The 22,078-nt window shown below is 41.7% G+C and overlaps 1 protein-coding gene across 14 annotated transcripts in view; it reads left to right on the top strand.

The window, feature by feature from the left end:
• PDE8B (phosphodiesterase 8B) overlaps positions 1-22,078 on the top strand; it is a 371,501-nt gene that overhangs the window by 241,462 nt on the left and 107,961 nt on the right. For 11 of the 14 annotated variants that reach the window (XM_074384536.1, XM_074384534.1, XM_074384551.1 and 8 more), the window contains one exon: positions 12,510-12,569. In XM_074384536.1, the coding sequence (XP_074240637.1) occupies positions 12,510-12,569 (60 nt within the window). The remainder of the gene's footprint in view (positions 1-12,509; positions 12,570-22,078) is intronic. The other 3 variants (XM_074384516.1, XM_039476166.2, XM_010340999.3) reach the window with 1 other exon arrangement.

Here is a 22,078-nt window from a genome sequence, read left to right as displayed (position 1 = left end):
ACCCAGGTGACAGGCTGCAGCAACCCTGATGAGTAAGGTCAGATAGGCAGCATTGATGAATTTTAGCATGTGGGCACCCCTGGAGGGGGTGGGGCAAGACTTTCTGTCACAAAGATGCGGATTTCAGTGCAACTAAAGGCAGACTTTTCTAATGCATAGAGTTGTCCACTGGTTGTTTAGAAAGAGGCTGGACTTGCACCAGTTATAATGCCAAGTGCACATAGACCTGCCATTTTGTTCACCAGACACCATTCCCAGGGCTGTATTTAAGCCATCTGGCTGTCCAGGGATCCCTGGAAATCCTTATGTGTGATGATGGGGCTTTAAAGACTTTGAACTAAAATGCCAAGGCCTCAGCTCTGTAAATTGGTCTTCTTCCTTTAGATTGGTGTTTTTCCAGCCTCTTCTAATCTGAGGGTGGAGAAAGCGGATGCCTACCTCAGCCAGGTAAAGTGATCTGCTGCAAGCACTAGATTTTCCTGGAATTTTATTCTTGAGCTTAAAAGTATATGTAAACTTTACATTATACTCTAGTCCCATCTTCTCAAATAAGATAAACATAAATATTTTGAGGGACTTTGTAGCGAAATTGCTAAACTTGTTTCATCTTGACATAAGCATTGATGCTCCGCTAGGACGCACTTGTAGCACTGTATGTCTCCTGGCCCTGTCTCTGCACTGTCACCATTTCTAAGGCATTGCCTCTCTTACACAAAGGCCCCAAGGCCCATCAGAAATAGTAATAATTTTAAACACGGTTTCAGGAGAGTGGAGCCCACGAATCTGCCTCGTTGCTTACAGAACTGCGGCAAGATTGGGAACATGAGAGTTGTAAGTGAAAAGCTTGTGAGGCAGTCTTCTAAGATCAGGGCTCCCACGCATGCAGTGGAGTAGGCCAGGATTGCTCCCAGGGCCTGGTCAAAGAGACATGAAGTTGCGTTTGCTGATGCTAGACGGTGATCAGAAAATCCTGGCCAGTGTTCTGCAGTGTAGGCATTTTACCGCCTTGAGCAGTGAAGGTGAGAACCTGGGGCTCACAAGTAGGCAGAGCTGCAGAGCTTTATAGCAAGAATACGAGGGAGCCCTTGCTCTCATTCCTCTCTTAGACAAGAGTACGTTACTCAGCCTGCTCTCTAGCCAAGAGAAGAGGAAGCTGTCAGTGGATCCAAGATAGCCTGTGGGTTTGAACCATTTTTTAAAAGAAATATACTTTGATTAAACACAAAATGGTCTTCTGGGAACTTACTTAACCCTTTGCTGTGCTTTCAGCATTTTCTGTTTTCCCTTCCACCAATAGACACAGAACTGTACCCCTTTCATACTCTCTAGGGTTTGGGGAGAAGCGAGGGGGATGACCATGGGAGCCCATCTTCAGCTCAGTCACCGGCCTATAAACAGGCTGCTTCCTTTCAGTGCTTACCTCTCTAAATCTTAAAAAATAATACAGGGAAGAAGTATGGTTGTGGGTGTTGTCTCACTGGCTTTTGATGTAAGGCACGAGAGGGTCAGGGTGCAGTGGGGCTTGTCTTCCATCTGTGTTAGCAAAGGAGAGGGGCCAAGGGCTGGGTCTGAGACTGGGGACCGTCCCAGGAGAAGCCTTGCAGGTCTCAGGCTTCTGGCATCTTTGCTAAGCTTCTGCAAATGTTGAAGATTTAATTGGATAATGTTTCACTCAGGTTGTGTGTCATTAGGATGTGAATGGTGCTTTTATCTTATCTGCTTGGAAAGCATGATTGTTCTTGCCAAATAAGTAAATTTCCTTTTCAAAAAAGTGGGCGTTTGCATTTTGTGGCTGACTTTGCATGGGCTACTTACTTTTAAATGGGACTCATTTCAGTGAGATTGGTTTTTAAATGGGAATTAGTGCCCAACAAAGATTCATTACCCCTGGGGCCATCTAATCTTTGGACGTGGTGACTGAAGGTCATGGTTCATCCCAGCATGAGTGGTCCCAACACACCAGAGTCAGGAAAGCGAGTGTGGTTGGATTCTTGATGAGGTACCAGCTGAGGCTAAAAATCCAGGTGCTTCAGGGTCACAGGTCCCTAATGGGAGATTCACATGGAGACAAGCAGGGAAGACATTTTGCTCTTGGTCCTCTAAGGCAGTTCTAGCTTATCAATGATAAAATTGAGGACAGAGGCAGCATGGCTAATTGAAATCCACAGGAAATCTCTGAAACTCATTTTTAGCAGATGGTTTCTGTTTCCTTGCCCATCAAATCTATTTACCAGAACTGCTGACCATGTAGCAAAATTGACTGATTTGAATATCATCCCTCCCCACTTTCTCCCATCTTCATTTAATGTTCAGGGGAAGGGAAGGCATTAGAAGGCATGCAGGAGGATGGAGGTGGGCCAGAGATGAGGGCTTGGGTTTTTCCACAGTCTGGATAATTGCCTCCTGGATAATCTGAGCTAGACTGTTCTTTGCTTGTTCTCTGTTACACAATGTAATTTTACATGCTTGAAGTCATCCAGCAGTGTCTATTATCAGCGGTATCTCTAATAAAAGGAAGGAAGTCAGTTGAGGGATGTCACGTTTTGACCATTGCCTTTAAATTCCTGTGCTTTCCCAGTCAGGACCTGCATGATCTTTGGGATCTTGGAATGGAGCTGTGTTTACACACACTCAGCCTAGTCATCTGTGGCTGTTATTACATTACGAAAGCTTGATGCTTTGATTCTTGCACTGCATGTACAAAGGAAACACTTTTGACATAATCATAGCATCAAAGTGCAGTTTGGATTTCTTTTTTCTCCTTTGAAGTTAAATCTCTCTAAGGCTTCCTTGTGCTGGCCTCCTTTGGGTATTTGTCATTTCGTGGATTATAATCTAGATCATTTTTTTCCTTTCCATTTTAATGCATAATCGATATCAGGCTGAGTTTTTTTTTTCTCATAACTGTAGATACCATGACTATGTTGTATAAATAATTTATCTTTCATCTGATATTTGTCAGGGGGAAATGGCTTCTCCATTAGACTGTGCCAGTCACATTTTCTGTGTTTAGATCTGCTGGCATCTGCATGACTTCTGTGTTTATTTTTCTCATTACTACTTCAGAGTTAACAAGAGGATGGCCTCTTTATATTTTCTCACCCGTGGGGATGTAGCATCCCCTCCTCCACTGGCACAGCAAAGTTCGCTGAGTCTAGTGGTAGCACTTCTTAAGACAGAACGGAGACACTGGGTGGGGAAGGAAGGACAGGGTTTGGGTGGGGTGCAGCGTAAGAAGCAGCACTGGAAAGCGCATCACTGTGTCTGGTGCATGGGGGAGGTCGAGGGCGCTGCCTCCCTCTTTGCAGCCTGACCTCATTGTCTGGGTGGCCCAGTGCAGCAGGAGCAGGTGCCTCGTGCAAACATCGCTCACACCGACGTCCCTGCCTGCCTCATCTTTCCCATGCTCATTGTTTCTCAGCCAGATCTTTCACATCTTATTTATAAGTCATTAAAAAACCCTCACCTCATTTAAAGTCTCTTTGTAAACCATCTTAAGACCTTTCTGGAACCATCTGAGATATAAGTAAATACATAAATAAGAGTATGGCCTTCTCAGTGAGGCAGGCCTGGGCTTAAATCTCAGCTTCATCCCCTTGGGTAAATGGCTTAACCTTTCTGCAGCTTAACCTCTTTAGCTGTAGAAAGGGGCCCAGGGTGCCCTGTGGGATTGCTGCGACCTTTTCGTGAAATGATGTACATGGGGAATTCATCAGCCCCGCTTGTCTTATTGAGGCATAGCACAGTTACTCATCTTGACCAAGGTCTCCTGAGTCCCAGCCCAATTTTCTAGAATTTTATTTTACCAAGTTTCAGTAAAACCCTATCTGTATTCTGAGGAATTTTAAATACAGCACCTTATTCTACCAAATAAAGACTTTACTGGAAAAAAAAAAAAAAAAAAGCATATGTAGAGTATTTATGTAGTGGCTAATGCTTCGTTATTAACTCCAAAATAGAAAATAGACTTTCCCAATAAAATTAAATCTAATTTACATTTATTTTGAAATATCTACATATACAATAAGATAGAAAGGATAATTCAGTAAACACCCATGTATCACTACTCACTGCTCAAAAAAATAGGTCATTCATATTATAGTTGAAGCCCCGGCATTTCCCTCCCTATGTTCATCATCCCCTTCACCAGCAGGATCACTTGCCTCAATTGGGAGTTTATCAGCATTTCTTTGTACTGTTATAATATATTCCTAAAGTACATTCAGTATTGTTTTAAGTATTTTTAAACCTTATCTAAGTGGTATACTAAGGTATGCATCATTCTAAAACTTGTAATTTTTTGTTTTGTTGTTTAACTCAATGTTTTTAAGATTCATAAATTTTAAATGAGTAATTCTAGTTGATTCATTTTTATTGCTGTATAATATTCTATTGTATGGATAGTCCTTGATACATGTATATATCAAGAAACTCTATATTCTGAGGAATTATATATATATATATGTATATATATTTATATATATATCAAGGAATATCCATACAATAGAATATTATACAGCAATAATACATATATTTATTTCTTCTGGTGATAGATATTAGTAGCTTATGGATTCACTTTTCTAAATTTTTGTTATAAACAATACTGCTCTGAATATTCTTGAAAGTGCCTCTTATACACCCTATAAGAAGGCATACAGGAGATACACCTATATAGGAGGCTGAATTGTAGGGTATATACTTCTTCATCTTCACTAGATAAGCTCAAATTGCTTTTCAAAGTTGCTAAACCAATTAACATGCCCACCAACAATGTATAACAACTTCTGTAGGGCTACTTTCTTGACTATGCTAGATAATGTTTGACACTTAATTCTGCCATTCTGTTGATAAAAATAGTTGGATGTAAGAGAGTATCTCATTGTAATTTAAAATTTTTATCTTCCTGATTACTAATGACAATGAGCATCTCTTCATACTTACATTCCTTCTCCTATAAATTTCTTTTTCAAATCATTTCCCCAGCTTTCTTTTTGGCTTTTTACTCATGTTTAAAAATTTTTGTTTTCTGTCCTGGTTGCTAATATTTTTGGTTTTTTTATGTCTTAGATTTCATCTCTCAGGCTCTGGGCTTTTCTCTCTTTTATTACAGTGCTCTTTGCTTTTGTTTTTGTTTTTGATGAATAGAAGCCATAATTTTAAAGTCAAAGTGATTAATCTTTTATTTCATGGTTGTATATTTTGATGAGTAGACATTTGTATGTTTATGTGATAAAACATCATGCTGCCAAATTCATGTACTATTCTAAATAGTTTGGCATAAAACACAAAGTAGTGAAATATGTCACTGGCTGTATCTTGTAACTGTGAGTAATCATCTACCTATATTGTGTAACAAAAGAAAAAAAACAACCAGAAGAATTTTTTGATTGATTTTGATTGTAATGTAGGGATACTGCTTGGGGGGATAATTCACCAAATATAAAAGACTTTATCTTCCTCATACCAACATTATTATCTTCTGTTTTTTGTGGAACTATCTGGAAAAAAAACAGTGTTAGTATCTGGAAATAAACACAAATACCTGTGGGTGTCTGGGTTCAGGTTTGATAGCTGAGTCCTGGGAGGTGCTGGTATCTTCCACAAGGTAAGTGCTTCATTGATGTTTGTTGAGTAAATGAGTGGAGTCTGCAGGAGGGGCCATTAAGAAGCAGGAATTAAAGTTAGCAACAGACAAGTTCTGCTCAAAAGGAGGGGGTTCTCATCCCTGGCTGCACCCAAGGAGATAAAAAATTGAAGATGCTTGGGCCCTATCCTTAGAGGTTTTAGAGATTCTACTTCTCTTGGTGTCAAATAGAACCCAAACATTGATATATTTTTAAAGGTCCCCAGGTGCTTCTAATATGAAGCCCAAGTTGAGAACTTCTAGACCAGAGGATTGGAAGCAGGAAAGAGAAGGGAGACTCGTGGGCTGCCTAACAGCTCTTGGGCTCTGAAAGGTCCAGGGTGTCAGAGTTGCCAGGAGGTGCTGGAGGGCAGCCAGACCACAGCTGGTAAGGCTGGAGGCTGGAGTGAGGGCAGTGCCAGCCAGCAGGGCCCACAGCTGAGAGAGGACAGAAGGAAGAGGGTGTTCTGGGTGTGCTAAGCACGGTTGGCAGGGGAGAGAAGGGTGGGACGGGACAGAGTTTCCCAGCATAGAGCAGGGAGGCCCAGGCTCACGGTGGGGTCACCTAGTGGCTGCAGGGCCTGTCCCTTTCTGACTGGAAACCAGAGGACAGACAGGGACCCATTAAAAAGGCAAAAGGCAGACACGGCCTTTGTCTACCCAGAGCTCAGAAGAATAAAGAACTAAGTTTGGCCTGAGAATGGAGAGTGGACAGGGCACATACTGAGATCATTAAATGCTGTTTTAAAATCAGAGCCAACAGGGCAGCAGACAGAGTTGATGAAGAGCATTTAAAAGTGTCCATTTCTGGCCAGGTGCGGTGGCTCACGCCTGTAATCCCAGTCCTTGGGAGGCTGAGGTAGGTGGATCACAAGGTCAGGAGTTCAAGACCAGCGTGGCCAAAATGATGAAACCCTGTCTCTGCTAAAAATACAAAAATTAGCTGGGCGTGGTGGTGGGTGCCTGTAGTCCCAGCTACTTGGGAGGCTGAGGCAGGAGAATCACTTGAACTCGGGAGGTGGAAGTTGCGGTGAGCCGAGTTCACGCCTCTGCACTCCAGCCTGGTTGGCAGAGCAAGACTCCATTTCAAAAATAAAAAAGTGCCTATTTTTGTGCCCACAGCTGATCTCTTTTCAGTGTAAAATGATCTTCACCATGGACCCCTGTCACAAAGTGCAAGTCAAGCTTGCCTAAGCTCTGTGTGTGTGTGTGTGTGTGTGTGTGTGTGTGTGTGTGTGTGAACACTCAGTACTGTAGATAGTGGGAAGGAAGGGATTCTAAAGGAGAAGTCATTGAAGTAGGGAAGATTCAGACTCGGAGTTTTGGAACTCAGATGCCCCACCCCCATGAAGACACACACGCACATGCACCTGCACGCATATCCTTTTTCTTCATAGTGCTGGGCCAGCCCTGTCAACAGACTACCAGGGCACAAGCAGGGATCGCCAGGCACTGGACCATCTATTTTGCAGAGACTGAATGGAGTCCAGAAGCCATACCAGAAAGATGAGTGCTGCAGTCAGAATTAATGCTTCCAATTTTGGAACATAATGGAAGAGCAGTGCACTGGGAGTTAGGAAGAATGAAGTCTCAGTCTTCACTCTGTTACTTAAAAGCTGTCTGAGCTTTTCAGTTTAATTCAATTCCACAAAGCATTTACTGAGCATCTTGTAGATGCTGGGGATAAAATTGTGAAAAAGGCAGAGACTGTGTCCTCAAGAAACTCACAGTCTTGCCAAGGAGTGAGATATTTAAATGACTAACAAAAGCAGTGCTATGAATACAGGAGTGCTGAGGAGAGAAATCACTGGCTCTGCTTTGGATGAAGTTGGACTTGAACCAGCGTCAGAGGGCAAGGGCATTGGAGCGGGCCCTTGAAGGATGCGTAAGCTGCTGAGGTAGGAAAGGGCTTTCCAGGTCAACTGCTTTTCTTCCTGAATCCTTAGCTTCCCTCTTGTCTGAGGAAGGCTCTAAAACTCTATGCCAAGTTACTTAACAAAATTTCTGAAGCTGAAACTACTAAGAGCTGCAGCAATCACCTCTAGAGAATGTGGTGGCGTGACACGTGAACCAACTAACCTGAACTACCTTGATTTCTCTTGCGAGTTTGTCTCTTCCATCTGCCTACCCTGCACCAGCTGGGTTGAATCTTGGAGTTCCTGTTTTATTGAAGTACAGCCAAGCTGGGTTTTTTTTCTTGTAACTTTTTTCTTGATCATTGCAATGTATTTTCCCACTCACTTTCATTGCTGTAGTTCCTACTCATAGCAGTGTTTTTGTTTAGTTTTTGCTAAATCCCTCGTCTTGGTGGTTCAGAAAGTGGGCAAGCCAATGTTTGATTTTCCCAAGTCACAGATCGGATTATGTTAATCCTTTGCTCAAATACTTGCAATGTGATTGGTACTTAGAGATTAAAAAAGGGAACTCCTTCCTGTTTCCTCTGAGGATATGACCCCCACCTTCCCACCTGAGCCTTTCACACGCTGCAATCCAGCTCTCTGGATGCTGGTTTTCTCCCCACCAGCACCTTTGTTCCTGCCTCCATACCTGTGCCTGTGCTGTTCCCTGTGCCTAGAATCTCCTTCCCCAACCCAGTCTCTTCATCCCCTTATTCGTCACGACCTACCTGCCTTCATGAAGCCTTCCTTGATCACCTCACCTCCCACACCAGAAGTATTATGTCCTGTCTCTCAACTGGAATTCTATATTCAGCCAAACTTCAAACAAAAGTGAGTGATAGACGTTTACAGATCAACAAAGACTGAATGACTTTGCCACTCACAGATCCTCTCTGAATGAAAAGATGTATTCCTAATTTTGCAGTCATGGACCCAAGTTGCCAGCTTGAGATCAACCATGGTAATTTATACCACAGAAGTCAGCAAATGCTACAAAATAGTACTCAGGGTTTTTTTTTGTTTTTGTTTTTGTTTTTTTTCTTTCATGTGAAGGTGAATTGGACCCTGCTTACATGTGTATATGTGTGTACATCACTATTCACACACATGTACACACAAATATTTGACACACTACGAATGTTGTACAGTTGAAACTACACTGTAGTTCAGCAGTCTTTCCTCACTAGTCTATTAGGGAAACCCCTGTGGCTAGGAAGTGTGTCTCTCCTCATGCTCTGGTCCCATCCTCCCCTCTTCTCGAGGGCTGGAATTATGTTACCTGTGCCACCCCCCTTGCTTTGGTTTCTCTGACTCTGGCAAACGCGGTCACTTCCTGAAATCAGAGCTCATAGGCGAATTGAAGATTCCGGGCATCTGCAGTTGCTCAAAGTTCACATTTTGAAGTAAAGAATATTGGCCTGGCTACGCAGATGTCGGTAAATGATCTCCTGTTTCTGTTCATAATTGCTGTTTTATAAATTGGTGAAATGCAGGCACTTAGATGCCTGTGTCAGAAGCAGAACTCTGCAAACCACTGTCTGTGAATACACCTGCTGCAGGTTTTTGTTTTTGTTTTTGTTTTTTCTGCTGGTCACTGCCTAGTACCAGCCCTCAAAACCAGCAAGAACAAGTTCCAGTGTTTTTGGGGGGACAGTTGACCTCATCTGGACACAGAAGCCAAGGCCAGATGACTTGGAGCACAGACCAATAAGGAAAGAGCAAGCCCAGAGACACGAGGCAAAGTATGGGTCAGGACTAGAGGAGCTGGTAAACTGAGGCACCCACGCCAGCAGTGGAGGTAGAGTGACAGCACATGGGAGGGAGCACAGTGACGTGGGGCTGGGAGGAGAGAGGCAAGGGATGGTAGAGATGCGAGAGGCAAGGCTTTGGACAAGGTCCCTTAGCAGCAACTTGACAGCCCCTCTTCCAAGCTCTGCTCTCCTCCCACCAGCTCACAGCTCACCTTCCTGCTGGGTTGGGTCAGGCAAGAGTTAGAATGCTGAATGGCAGGAAGAGAACTGTTGTGGCTATGAGAGAAAGTTATAGGGTCTTTCCTGCCTTTAGGAAGAAAAATGATTATCTTCTAGCTTGAGAGCTGCTTTTAAAATTCCATGCTGTGGCTCAGTGGCTGTTGCCTGTCTGCTGCTAGGATTACAGGTGTGAATGTGCCTGGCACAACGCCTGGGTCAGAGGGGCTTAAGAAATGTTCACAGTCATCATCGCCTGCCCCACCCCATCAGCCCACCATGTAAGGTTAGCTGTATCAACACTTCATGCAGATATTGATTATTTAGAAAAGTATACAGGTGGCCAGGCATGGTGGCTCATGCCTGTAAATCCCAGCACTTTGGGAGGCTGAAGCAGGCAGATCACCTGAGGTCAGGAGTTCAAGACCACCCTGGCCAACATGGTGAAACCCTGTCTCTACTAAAAATACAAAAATTAGCTGGACATAGTGATGGGCACCTGTAATCCCAGCTACTTGGGAGGCTGAGGCAGGAGAATCACTGGAACGTGGGAGGTGGAGGTTGCAGTGAGCTGAGATAGCACCACTGTACTCCAGCAACAGAGCGAGACTCCATCTCAAAAAATAAATAATAAAAAGAAGTATACAGGCAATGTATTGGTTAGGGGTGAATTATTTTTTGGACAGCCTGTGCTCTTCTTACAGGAGTCCTTCCCTATCTCTTGGACTTCCAATGTGAGTAGCTTTTTATTTTATTCCTTTTGAACGTTTATTTATGATTTTATTCATTACTTCATTTTCTGCCACTGGATGATTTCTTCAGGAGCCTAATTTTGCTGGAGAAATTCACAGCTGGTCTTGTCGGAGGGGGGCTTCTGTGTGTGTGGTGGCAGTGAACTTGGGAGAGATCGCAGGGCAAGTGAAAAGATAGCTTGGCTTATCAATCCAATTTATCTTAATATACTAAATTGGTTTTACTTTTGTTGTTGTTGTTGTTTGTTTCTTCAGAGTCTCACTCTGCTCCCCAGGGTGAAGTACAGTGGTATGATCACTGCAGCCTCCACCTCCCGAGTTCAAGCCATTCTCCTGCCTCAGCCTCCCAAGTAGCTGGGATTATAAGCACCTACCACCACAGCTGGCTAATTTTTGTATTTTTAGTAGAGACAGCGTGCCATCCTGTTGGCCAGGCTGGTCTCAAACTCCTGACCTCAAGTTATCCACCCACCTCAGCCTCCCAAAATCCTGGGATTATAGGCAAGAGCCACCACGTTCAGCTGCCTTCCCTTTTAAATCATTAACTTTGTAAAAAGCATCCTGGCTGTTGCACAACTTTGGAAGGAGGCTGTCTATTTCAGTAACAAAAACCGGCTTGGGAGTGGAGCTGGGCGAAGGGCCGGCAGCCCAGTGACACAGGAGGCCCCAGTGCTGGTCCTCTCCTAGTGGAGTTGCTCTTGGGGCTGTGCACATAGGCTGCTGGCGTCAGCACCCACACCTTGGAGGATACTAACTTGCTTAGAGAAAAGAAGAGCAAGAGGGGTCCACACTCAATGTGAGCCTGTTGCTTTGACCTGAACACAGCAGGGAAACACTGAAGGAACTTGTTCACAGGCTCAGGGACTTGAGGCCTCCAGTTAGTTTTCATTGCGCCAGGCTTGCTGAGTGGACTCACGCTTGAGGAGGCTGCCTCCCCAGGTGGAGCAGGACTGGCAGCCTTGCCCTCCTGAGAACCCCCCACAGAGGGCCAGGGCCTCAGACGAGCAGTCATTAGAGGGCTCTTTGAGTTTTCTGCTGGCTGGTTTGGTGAGAGGCCTGAGCACCCTGCATCAGTCTTTACATTGCCGTGTTGGGGTGGGGTGGGAGAATCCGCCCTACAGCGGAGAAGAAGACTGGTCTTTGGAGAGGGTTCCTAGTACCAGCACCAAAACTTAAGCTCGGGGAAAGGAGAAGAAAGGAGAAAGGGAAATTATTGTAGTCTTGCAAAGTACAATGTAAAGAAAGTTTGCTTTTCTTGTTTGTTTTTTGTAACTGCAAAGCCTCCCGTGGCCCTTGGGTCACTGCAAGTGTCTCTGGTCATGTAAATGCTGCTGCGTGCTGATGGCACTCCTTCAGACTGACAAGGGGCAGTACAGAGTGTGGCATGCAGGATATGCTTCCAATAGTGGCAAATGACCACAGTCTCTTAGAGAAAAGCAAAACTGGATCCATGGAGGTGGGGCCAAGACCTTCAACCAAATTAGTCTAGAGGAAAGTTATTTTTAGAAATCCAAGTAAAGTAATTAAAAAGAAAGACGAACGTTTGCCTTATGCTTGCTTCCATCTAACTGCTCTCCAAAGGCAGCCAGATGGTGTTGGCCAGTGAACACCGAAGAGCCCTAGGCTTGCTCCTGGAGTCGTGGGGCAGGGATAAGTCTCTTGTGGTCATGGCGTGGTGTTGCTCAGTTTATTTGTGGAAATACAACTGAGATGAATAATTTATCCATGGTAAATGTGAGTGAGACTAAGCTGCTTACCCCTCATAGTAAAGCATGAAAATAAGAAAAACAGGATCTGAATATAGGAAAGGCTCTTAAACCACAGATATGATTCAGCTTTGAGATTTGAGAGAAATTTTTATTCTCTTTTGAAATTTCAGAATAATAATGGCCTTAGCATGGTGACCAGCACATAGTAGGTGCTCAGTAAATAATTATTGAATTGAATTGTTTCCTACCATAAAATGGTACATGCTTATTATAAAAATCCAGGCACTTCTAGTAAAAATAACCCAACCACTTTGCATTTGGGGATGTATCCTTAAAGACATTTCCAATGCATATAAATATATACTTTTTTTTTGCAAAAACAGCATCATGTTATAAATGTTATGTTATGTATGATGCTTAGTAACCCGTTTCCAATTCAGTAAGCTGGATTCTTCAATTTAGAGCACACAGTAGCATAATGCAACGTGTTGTGTAAGGAAGGATGTATCTGCTTGTGTCGTTTAAGACTTGACAATTCTCTTGTGCTGTCATTTATTCAGCAGGTGTCTTCTGCGGAGGTGCGCATCGGGCCCATGAGACTGACGCAGGACCCTATTCAGGTACGCCTCCTTTACTCAGCCTTGTGACTCAGATTGTTTTCTTTTCTGTTCTTTTTTTTTTGAGATGGAGCCTCACTCTGTTGCCCAGGCTGGAGTGTAGTGGCTCGATCCCAGCTCACTGCAACCTCTACCTCCTGAGTTCAAGCGATTCTCCTGCCTCTGCCATCCGAGTAGCTGGGATTACAGGCGTGTGCCACCACACCTGGCTAATTTTTGTATTTTTGATAGAGATGGGGTTTTACCATGTTGGCCAGACTGATCTCAAACTCCTCACCTCCTCAGCCTCCCAAAGTGCTGGGATTACAGGTGTAAAACCACTGTGCCCAGCCTGATTCAAATTGTTTTCTTGAAGACCTAAACATTTCCCCATTTTGAGTATAAATTTGATGGATAGATCGCACGGTGAATTGTGAGTAAGAACAACCCTTACACCCCAAAACCAGTCTGCTCCACATCCTGCTGCAGCTAGAAGGGAAGATGCAATGAAATGGTGAAGGGCTGGGTTTTGCCATGAGTCACAACTGGGTGGGAATCTTGGCTCTGCCTTTAATCAGCTGTGTGACCTTGCATATATTGCTTCACTCCTCTGACCTAGTGTCCTGTCTGCAAAATGGAGATGATTATGCCTCGGGGAATTATAAGTTAAATGAGATAGAATAGGGTGCCTAGAACGTTCCCTGGCAGTTATCATTAATTGAGAAGATGCTCAATATAAATGATAGCTGTTGCCGTTGTATGGGAACAGAAGATGATAAAATGCTCCCCTGCATCTTCCATCTGACTTAAGCCAAACAGCCTCCCAGGCTCTGTAACACAGCAGGAACTGGTGTCTAAGGATATAAGGCCCAACTGCCTGTAGGACTGACTTCACTCTAATAATAGCAGCAACTCTGTCCTTGCAGCCCTTCCAGGTTCCCTGTGCCCCATTGAGAGAAACATATGAAAATGGAGTTTGTACCCTTTTAAATAATTTCCAAATCCTTATCTGCATACAAGCCATCCTGTTAGGCCTAAATACGTTAACTTCCTCCTTGTAAAAACGGTAGCTTGTTAGCACCTGGAATCTCATCTCATACGTGGAGACAAGTAAAGATGCAGGAAAGATGTAAAGAAGCCAACCAACGTATAGATGAAAGTGAAAAACCAAGCAAGGAAATGTGCTATTTGATTTATGAGCAAATGGAAAAAGAAAATAATGTTTTATAGTTGCTTGGAAAAAGAAATGCAAATCTAGGGAAAGGGGAAAAAAAAATAAAAGGAAGAGATTTAGCTTGGGAAAATTTGATGAAAACAAATTTAGGAGCAGAGAGACAGAGAAAAATAAACACCAGCCACAACTATTTGTATAGAATACAAACAAATGGAAAATTTCAGTAATCATTCTGAGCCATGTCCTTTATACTCCAATTTTGAATAAAGGCAATAACAAATAAAGGAGTTGATATCAAGGACTTATTCTCAAAGCAATTTCCAGAATACTTTTTGGGATTAGTATGGTTTTAGATTGATTTCATTTACCTTCATTTTTGCCCTTTACGGCACTGACAGTGAATGCTCATGATAAGGATGTCTCATTCTTTTAAAAATGTAAGTTGTCAGATGTAAAAATATTTCACATATTCATAAAGGTACCTGTGTGTACCAGACACCCACTTCTATCAAATATTAATGGTATGTCCTATTTGTTTCAGAGTTTTTCTCAGAAACAAAAGATTGTCGATACTGTTTATGCCCTTTATTTATCCCTTTGCTACCCTTTCCTTTCCTCTCTGAAAGCAACCACTATGATATATATTTGTATACTAACTCTTAGTAGGTATGTGTCCATTCATAACATGTACATTTGTTTTGAATGCTTTTGAGTTCTCTTTGAAAGGTATTGTGCTATAGGAATCATTCTTCATTCATCAGTTGGTGTTATATCTAAGAATTCGTTGCCTAAGCTAAGGTTGTAAACATTGATCTCTTTGTTCTCTTGTAAGAGTTTTATAGTTTTAGGCCTTATATTTAGCTCTATGATCCATCTTGGATTAACATTTGTTTATAGTGTGAGGTAGGAGGTCCAGCTTCATTTTTATCTAGTTGTCCTAGCATCATTTGTTAAAAAGTATTCATCTTTCCCTCATTGAATTGCCTCGGTGTTTTTGTCAAATATCAATCATAAATGTTAGGATTTACTTTTGGGGTCTCAGTTCTATCCCATTGATTTATATGTCTGTCCTCATGCCAGTACCACACCGTCTTGTTTACTGTAACTTTGTAGTAAGTTTTGAAGTTGTGAAGTGTGGGTCTTCCGACTTTAGTCTTATTTTTCAAGATTATTTTGACTATCTGGTCCCTTGTATCTTTGTACGAATTTTAGAACCATTTTGTCCATTTCAGTGGGGGACATTTTGGGGAGCCAGCTGGGACTCTGATAGGGTTTGCAATGAATCTATAGATCAATTGCAGGAGTATTACTATGTTAACAATTTTGTTTTCCAGTCTGTGACCATGAACTACCTTTCTGTTTTGCAGGATCTTGTATCCTGCAACCTTGCTGAACTCATGTATTAGTTTTTGTGAATACAGAAATTCTTATAATCCTAAGGATTATATATTATAGGATTAAATTCCTATAATCCTAAGGAAATCCCATAGAAATTGCATAGGATTTTCTATACACAAGATCATGTCACAATATGGATGCCTTTTTTTTTTTTTCTCTTGCCTAACTGCCCTGGCTAAAACCTCCGAAACAATGGTGTGTTTGGTTTAAGATACTTCTAGACCTTTTCCCAAAGTACCATTTTATACTCATACAAGCATTATGAGATTTCTGTTTACTCTAAATCCTTGATAATATTTGATGTTGTGATTCTTTTTCATTTTAGCTACTCTGGTAGATGAGTAGTATTATCTTATTGTGATTTAAATTTGTGTTTCTCCATGACCAATGATGAGAACTTTTTTATTTGTTTATTGGCTGTTCCTCTATTTTCTTTTGTGAAGTGTTTGGTCAAGTTTTCTCCTCATTTTTTAATTGGGTTAATTTTTAAAAGTTATTGAGTTGTATGAGTTCTTTATATATTCTTGTTACAACTCCTTGGTCAGATTTGAGAACATTTTCTCCCAATCTGTGGCTCTTTTATTAATTTTCATAGTTCTGGCTTTTAAACAATAATTTTTCATTTTGAAGCAGTCTAATAACACTTTTTAAAAAATGGCTATTGCTTTCTGTACTTTAAAAATCTTTACCTACTCCCAGATCAAGAAGATAATTTCCTGTTTTCTTCCAGAGACTTTATTGTTTTAACTTTTATTTTAGATCTATAATCTATCTCAAGTTAATTTTTATGTATGGTGTGATATGGGTGTCAGGGCTGATCCCCCCACCCCACCATATTGATGTCTGGTTGTTTCCAGCTCCACTTATTACAAAGACTATTCTTCCTTATTGAATTTCTTTGATACCTTTGCTACTGATTTTTTTAAAAATATTTGTTGCAACTTGTTTGGTGGCCAGGTATGTAGTCAGTTTTTAGACTAATACTCCACAAAAAGTGCTACAAAGATGTATTCTCTGTTTGTTGACAGAGGGTTCTGTTAACATGAATTAGTTCAACTTCATTAGTCATGCTATTCAAACCATCTCTATTAATTTTATGACTTATTTTGTGACTGTGTTATCTATCAGTTTTTAATTACAGTGGATTTGGATTTGTGAAAATCATCAGTATCTGTTAATACTTGCTGGCATTTTGAGTGTGCTGTTAGGTGTATCCAACTTCTTGATTGTTGTCTATTCCTGATGACTGTCCCTTTTATCATTATGTAGTGTCCTTTAACCTTTTCCCTTATGTTCTGTTTTATCTGTTTATAATATTGCCAGGCCAGCTACCTTTGGTTACCATTTTCCTGGTATATCTTTCTCTGTACTTTTTTTCAGAAACAAAAGATTGCAGATACTTTGTAACTTTATTTTGAGTAGCTTCTTTTAAGCAGCATATCGTTTTTTTTTTTAATAAAAATATGGGACACAAAATCTGTTTCTATAATCTTTGTCTTTTAATAAGTGAGTTAAATATGATTACAGTGAGTGTGATTACTGACATAATTGTCTTATTTTGTATTTTCTATTTATTAACCTTTTTCTTTTTTCTTGTTTCTGTTGTCAAGTTGGGAATGTTTCTGCAGTTACATTTTCTTTTCTGTAACATCGGTATACTTCTATTCTTTTAGTTGTTACCCTGAAATTATTATTCTTATTTTTTTGAGATGGAGTCTTGTTCTGTTGCACAGATTGGGGTGCAGTGACATGATCTCAGCTCACTGCAACCTCTGCCTCCTGGGTTCAAGCAATTCTTCTGCCTCAGCCTCCCAAGAAGCTGGGTCTGCAGGCACATGCCACCATGCCTAGCTAATTTTTGTATTTTTAGTAGAGACAGGGTTTCACCATATCGGCCAGGCTGGTCTGGAACTCCTGACCTCGTGATCTGCCTGCTTGACCTCCCAAAGTGCTGGGATTACAGGAGAGAGGCACCATGCCTGGCCTGAAATAATAATGATAATAATAATAATAATTATTATTATTTTTGAGACAGAGTCTTGCTTTGTCACCCAGGCCGGAGTGCAGTGACCTGATCTTGGCTTACTGCAACCTCTGCCTCCTGAGTTCAAGCGATTCTCCTGTCTCAGCCTCCTGAGTAGCTGGGATTACAGGTGTGCACCACCACACTCGGCTAATTTTTTATATTTTAGCAGACACAGGATTTCACCATGTTGGTCAGGCTGGTCTGGAACTCCTGACCTTGTGATCTGCCTGCCTCAGCCTCCCAAAGTGCTGGGATTACAGGCATGAGCCACCACATCCAGCCTGTAATTGTTTTTAATGTGCATGCTCAGCAGCCAAATTTTATAACAAAATCTCACCATACTATCTTTCTGTCCTCTCAAACATGATACAGTCCTTTGCAGAATTGAAATACCTCTTGACAGCCCCACTCTCCCACAAATGAAAAATACTTGTCTATAAATTTGAATTTATGATATTTGGCATATTAAAACATACAAAAATATTTTTGATATGTGCTCATAACCTATGAAACATAATAACAAAGTGAATACCATAAACTCATAAGCCCACCACTCAATGCAAGACCTGGAACATTACCAGTGCTACCTTATACCCCACTGATTTCCCTCACATGAATTTGGCTCCAAATAACAGGAGATGCAAGTGATAAAGAGTCCTTCTTTGAGTGAGGGACACAATAATTAAGAGGTTCTTTTAGAAAAGATAGTAAGTCCGACTTAGAACCAAGGATAGCTTCACTACGGCCTCATTCAAACATAGAGTTTGACTCAATGATTTATCCAGTAAGAATCTACTGAGTACCTCCTATGTTCAGGGCTCCACGCTAAGTGTTGCAGGGAAGAGAGAGAAGGCACCATGTTCCCTTACTACAGAGAGAGAGGCCTGGGAGGTCAGTTTTATTGTTTACAATACTCTCACTTTCAGGGCATTGATATCTAGTTGTGTGTTTTGTGCTTCTCCTGCTAACACTGCAATTGACTTAGAAAAATCAAGCTATGTCCTAGTGCTTTTGTTTTTTTCCCTTGAAGAAAACTATAGATTCTGTTACTTCACTGCAATGCCAAAAATATTAATTAGCTCCATCAGCCAGAGCCCTTAGGGCTTGGGAGGAAATGGCTTGATAAGAATATTTCAGGATATAGTTGCTTTTGAGCAGGCGTCCCCAGACTTTTTACACAGGGGGCCAGTTCATTATCTCTCAGACCGTTAGAGGGCCGCCACATACTGTGCTCCTCTCACTGACCACCAATGAAAGAGGTGCCCCTTCCTGAAGTGCGGTCGGGGGGCGGGGGGGGGGGCGGATAAATGGCCTCAGCGTGGGCCGTAGTTTGGGGACGCCTGCTTTTGAGGGTGCATTTCGAGTTCGTCAGGCAAAATTTACTCACATGCCAGGAAATGCCCTCCCGTGGGGCTCCATGTATCCCACACAGAGCTGGCAGGAGCATAGTGAGGAGTGGAATGAATTGGAAGTGCACAGTGGTGCTGTGGGGCACATTTCTTCTGGGTGAGTGGATGCAACCCACAGTGAAAGTCATATTTTCCAATCTTGGCTAGAAAATAAAAAGCAGAGGAAGTATTCTGAGGCAGGAGATTCTAATCAACATGATACTGTCTAAAAAATCAAGTGGCCTTTTCTTCATCCATACCTGGAACACATTTACTTCCCCAGTGTGTAAAATTGATGTGTTTCTGCTTAGAGAGTCCTGTCCCTGTTCCCTTCACGCTGGGCTTTCCAACTGGACTTGGAAATGAATCCCCACAGCTGTGACCTAACCTTTTTCTTAGCAAGGTCACATCTGCCTTCAAAACTTATTCTTCCATGTTATATGGGTGTGGGTTTTTCTGGAACCATTATATATTGGAGATTTTATATATTGGCGATCACATGACCTCACGGGGAGCTGACTTTCACACATTAAGTGAAATGACTGAGGGATGGAGATGTTGACTCAGTAACTTGCTGTGGTCAGCATTTCTCTTCCTGTCTATCCTTCCTGCTGCTACCAGGTTGTTTCTTCTGCCTTGTCCAGCCAGTGTCAAAGAACCACAGAGTTGTTAAGAATTGTGGTCAAATATATAGGTAAAAATATTTATGAAGCTAAGAGACAGTAGGTTACTTAACGTAGTGATTGCAAAGGCCCTGGGGTCAGGCCAACCTTGGTTCAGATCTTGCTGGCAGTGCAGCTATGGACAAGTTTTAAACCATCTAAGCCTCAGTTTCCATGTCTATAAAATAGGGATAATGCACACGTCCAAAGAGGTTCTCTTTATAAAGGGTTATTGAGTGAGACAGTATGTTTCTAGTACATTCAGTATAGTGGCCCCTAGAAAATTCTCATGAAATTATAGCTGTAATCAGCATTACTTTCCTAAGAACATTTAAGGAAAGTTCTCAGACCACTTTTTTTCAACTCAGTTGACCCCTTCCCTGATCAAATTGGCCATTTGTTTAGTATTATGCAGAGACAAATTATGTGATCTACATATGTGGTCTGCTTTAGAAGCTCCCTGTTACCGGGTTTTTGCTTAAAGCCAAACCAAATATTCCAATAATTAGATGTTTAATAATAGACATTGAAAATCCATTTGGAGACACATAGGTGTACCCTCACTTAGAAAGAACACTAGTAATGATGAACATCTATATTGCCTTACTCAAGATGAGGAAAAGTTAGTTTTTGTTTTCATCTTTTTTTATAATTAGCCATCACCAGATAAAGTAGTTTTATTCTAAATTTTATTGCTATCTTCAAAAAGATATGTTTCAGCTTTCTTTGAGGTCTTTGTAGTTACTTTTGAAAAGCAGGTAGCTCTTGCTTTGTATAGTTCCAGTGTGCACAGATTTCATGGTTTCGTTAAATAGCACCAGACGCCTAACAACGTGTTTCAAATTGCGGTTCCATCAGTGTTTTAACTGTGAATAAATGCATAAAGCATAACTTTGCAGCTGGCCCTTCAGTCCACAAATCACTGTGTAAATAACAAATGCGCTGCAGCATCAGTAACCTATCACTTTTTTTAACCATAACTTTTTTTAGGCAAAGACTCTGGTTGCTTTCTGCCTGTTAGCATAAGTACAGACAGCAAAGTATGTAGTTGTGTTGCCTCCTGTCTCTCCGTGATACCCACATGACATTATTCAAAAACAAATCACTGAAAGAGGGAATGAGCTAACGAAGATGAAAGTGCAATGAAGAAATGAAAAAATGATAATGCTGTGAGTGAAATTTGAATCAAACACAAATGGACTTAGAGGAGAAATGGTTGACTGTGGAATGCCGGCACTGTTATCTTTAAGAGATTCTAGACATGTAGCCGGTGGAAGTTAGTGAATGCAAGTGCATCACTATAAAGGAGGATAGTGGTTGTGACAAAAAGAATGAAAATGTCATGGAGGAAGGGAGACCAGCAGAAAGCTTCACATTAATTAACGGAGCTCTGGGGTATTGCATGATACTGAAAGCACAGAGGATGAAATGTCATCAGCTGATCCATAGTTGGGGGTATGACAATTTGCCAAGGCACAAAAAAGATGCTCACTTTGTCTCATAATTTATATGACTAGAAGAAGGTGGCACGCGCTATCCAAACTACTCTTAAGTTTTTTAAAAGAAATAAAACATCTTAATTCTCAATGTTTCTAATATTTTAAATTACAGTATATTAAATAAATATTAGCTTTATATTTTTCATTTCCCTACATATTTGTAACCAAGAACAAGAAGATTTTCAGTACATTGACACAAATCTTCAAAGGTCACAAAGCAATCATAATTTTTACCATTATTTATAAGATAGCTTTGAATGGTCAGTTTTTTCATTTTTATTTTGATAGAATATAAATATGCGGATTTCTTGCATGCATATATTGTGTACTGGCTTTCAGTGTACCCATCACCCAAAAGGTGAAAATTGTACTCAGCAGGTAATTTTTCAACCCTCATGCATGGTCATTATTATGGTCTGACTCTACCATGCAAAGTGAGGATTGCCGATAGTTGTGTTACGGCTGTGGACAGAATGCAAGTTGGCTCTGCTCCAGAAAGACATTTCCTCATTGTTCCAGGCTTCAGCCCAGACCAGTTCTGTATCTTCTGCTCTTTTGCTGTGTTTACAAGGGTACAGAGAGATCGATGTGACAAAACTACTTCCTTCTGCTTGTTCTCCTGTGCTTAGATTCTTGTCCATGCTTTGTTTGTCTGTGGTCACCACTTACTGGTGCATTTATTATAATTACCTGCTTCCTTGACTGGAGCCCAGGGCGAGAGACTGGCCTATGACTATCTCTGTCATCTTTTTATTCCCAGTTCTTTATCTTGCAACAGATACAGATTTTATTATTCAGGTATGGTAAGGCCAACACATCTAGGAACAATTAGCATTGAAAAAATAGTTACAGTTCCCAGAGCGGGAGGCACAGCGCACCACACGGGGCGACGTGGGGAAGCACCACAGTCCCTCAGGAGGCAGAGGGAGTGGGAGGAGATCGTGAGCAAGAGCCTCCACTGTGGTTTCCATGGGACGGCTTGGATGAAGCCAGGCTAGTCTGATTAATTTCAGGAAGGTCTGGGACATATGGGTGGTTCTAGTTGTCTGGTACCTGGTCCTAGGGGGATTAGGGTAGGGGGATTGTGACCTGGAGTGTAAGAGCCAAAGGCAGTGTCTGGGGAATGGGCTCTGGATTGGTTGATTTGCTTATGCAGGGCATGCTCACTGGAGAGCTGTGTGCTATCTCTAGGAATTAGCGAACCCTGAAACGGGCAGTCCTTCCAGTGTCAGCAAAACCCCAGAAGTCAAAGGTCAGAAACACAGAAAATAAAAAGATACAATTAATACAACTGTTCAACTTCAATCAGTTTTATAAGTTTCCCTGTGAAATCCAGTTTTGTAAGACCTTCAAATGGCCTAGAAGGCCCTAGCATGGTCTAGCCCT

This window comes from Saimiri boliviensis, chromosome 1 (assembly GCF_048565385.1).
Source record: "Saimiri boliviensis isolate mSaiBol1 chromosome 1, mSaiBol1.pri, whole genome shotgun sequence".
Lineage (NCBI taxonomy): Eukaryota > Metazoa > Chordata > Mammalia > Primates > Cebidae > Saimiri > Saimiri boliviensis.
The sequence above is the reverse complement of the archived record's forward strand: the minus strand, read 5'-3'. Positions and strand labels throughout refer to the sequence as shown.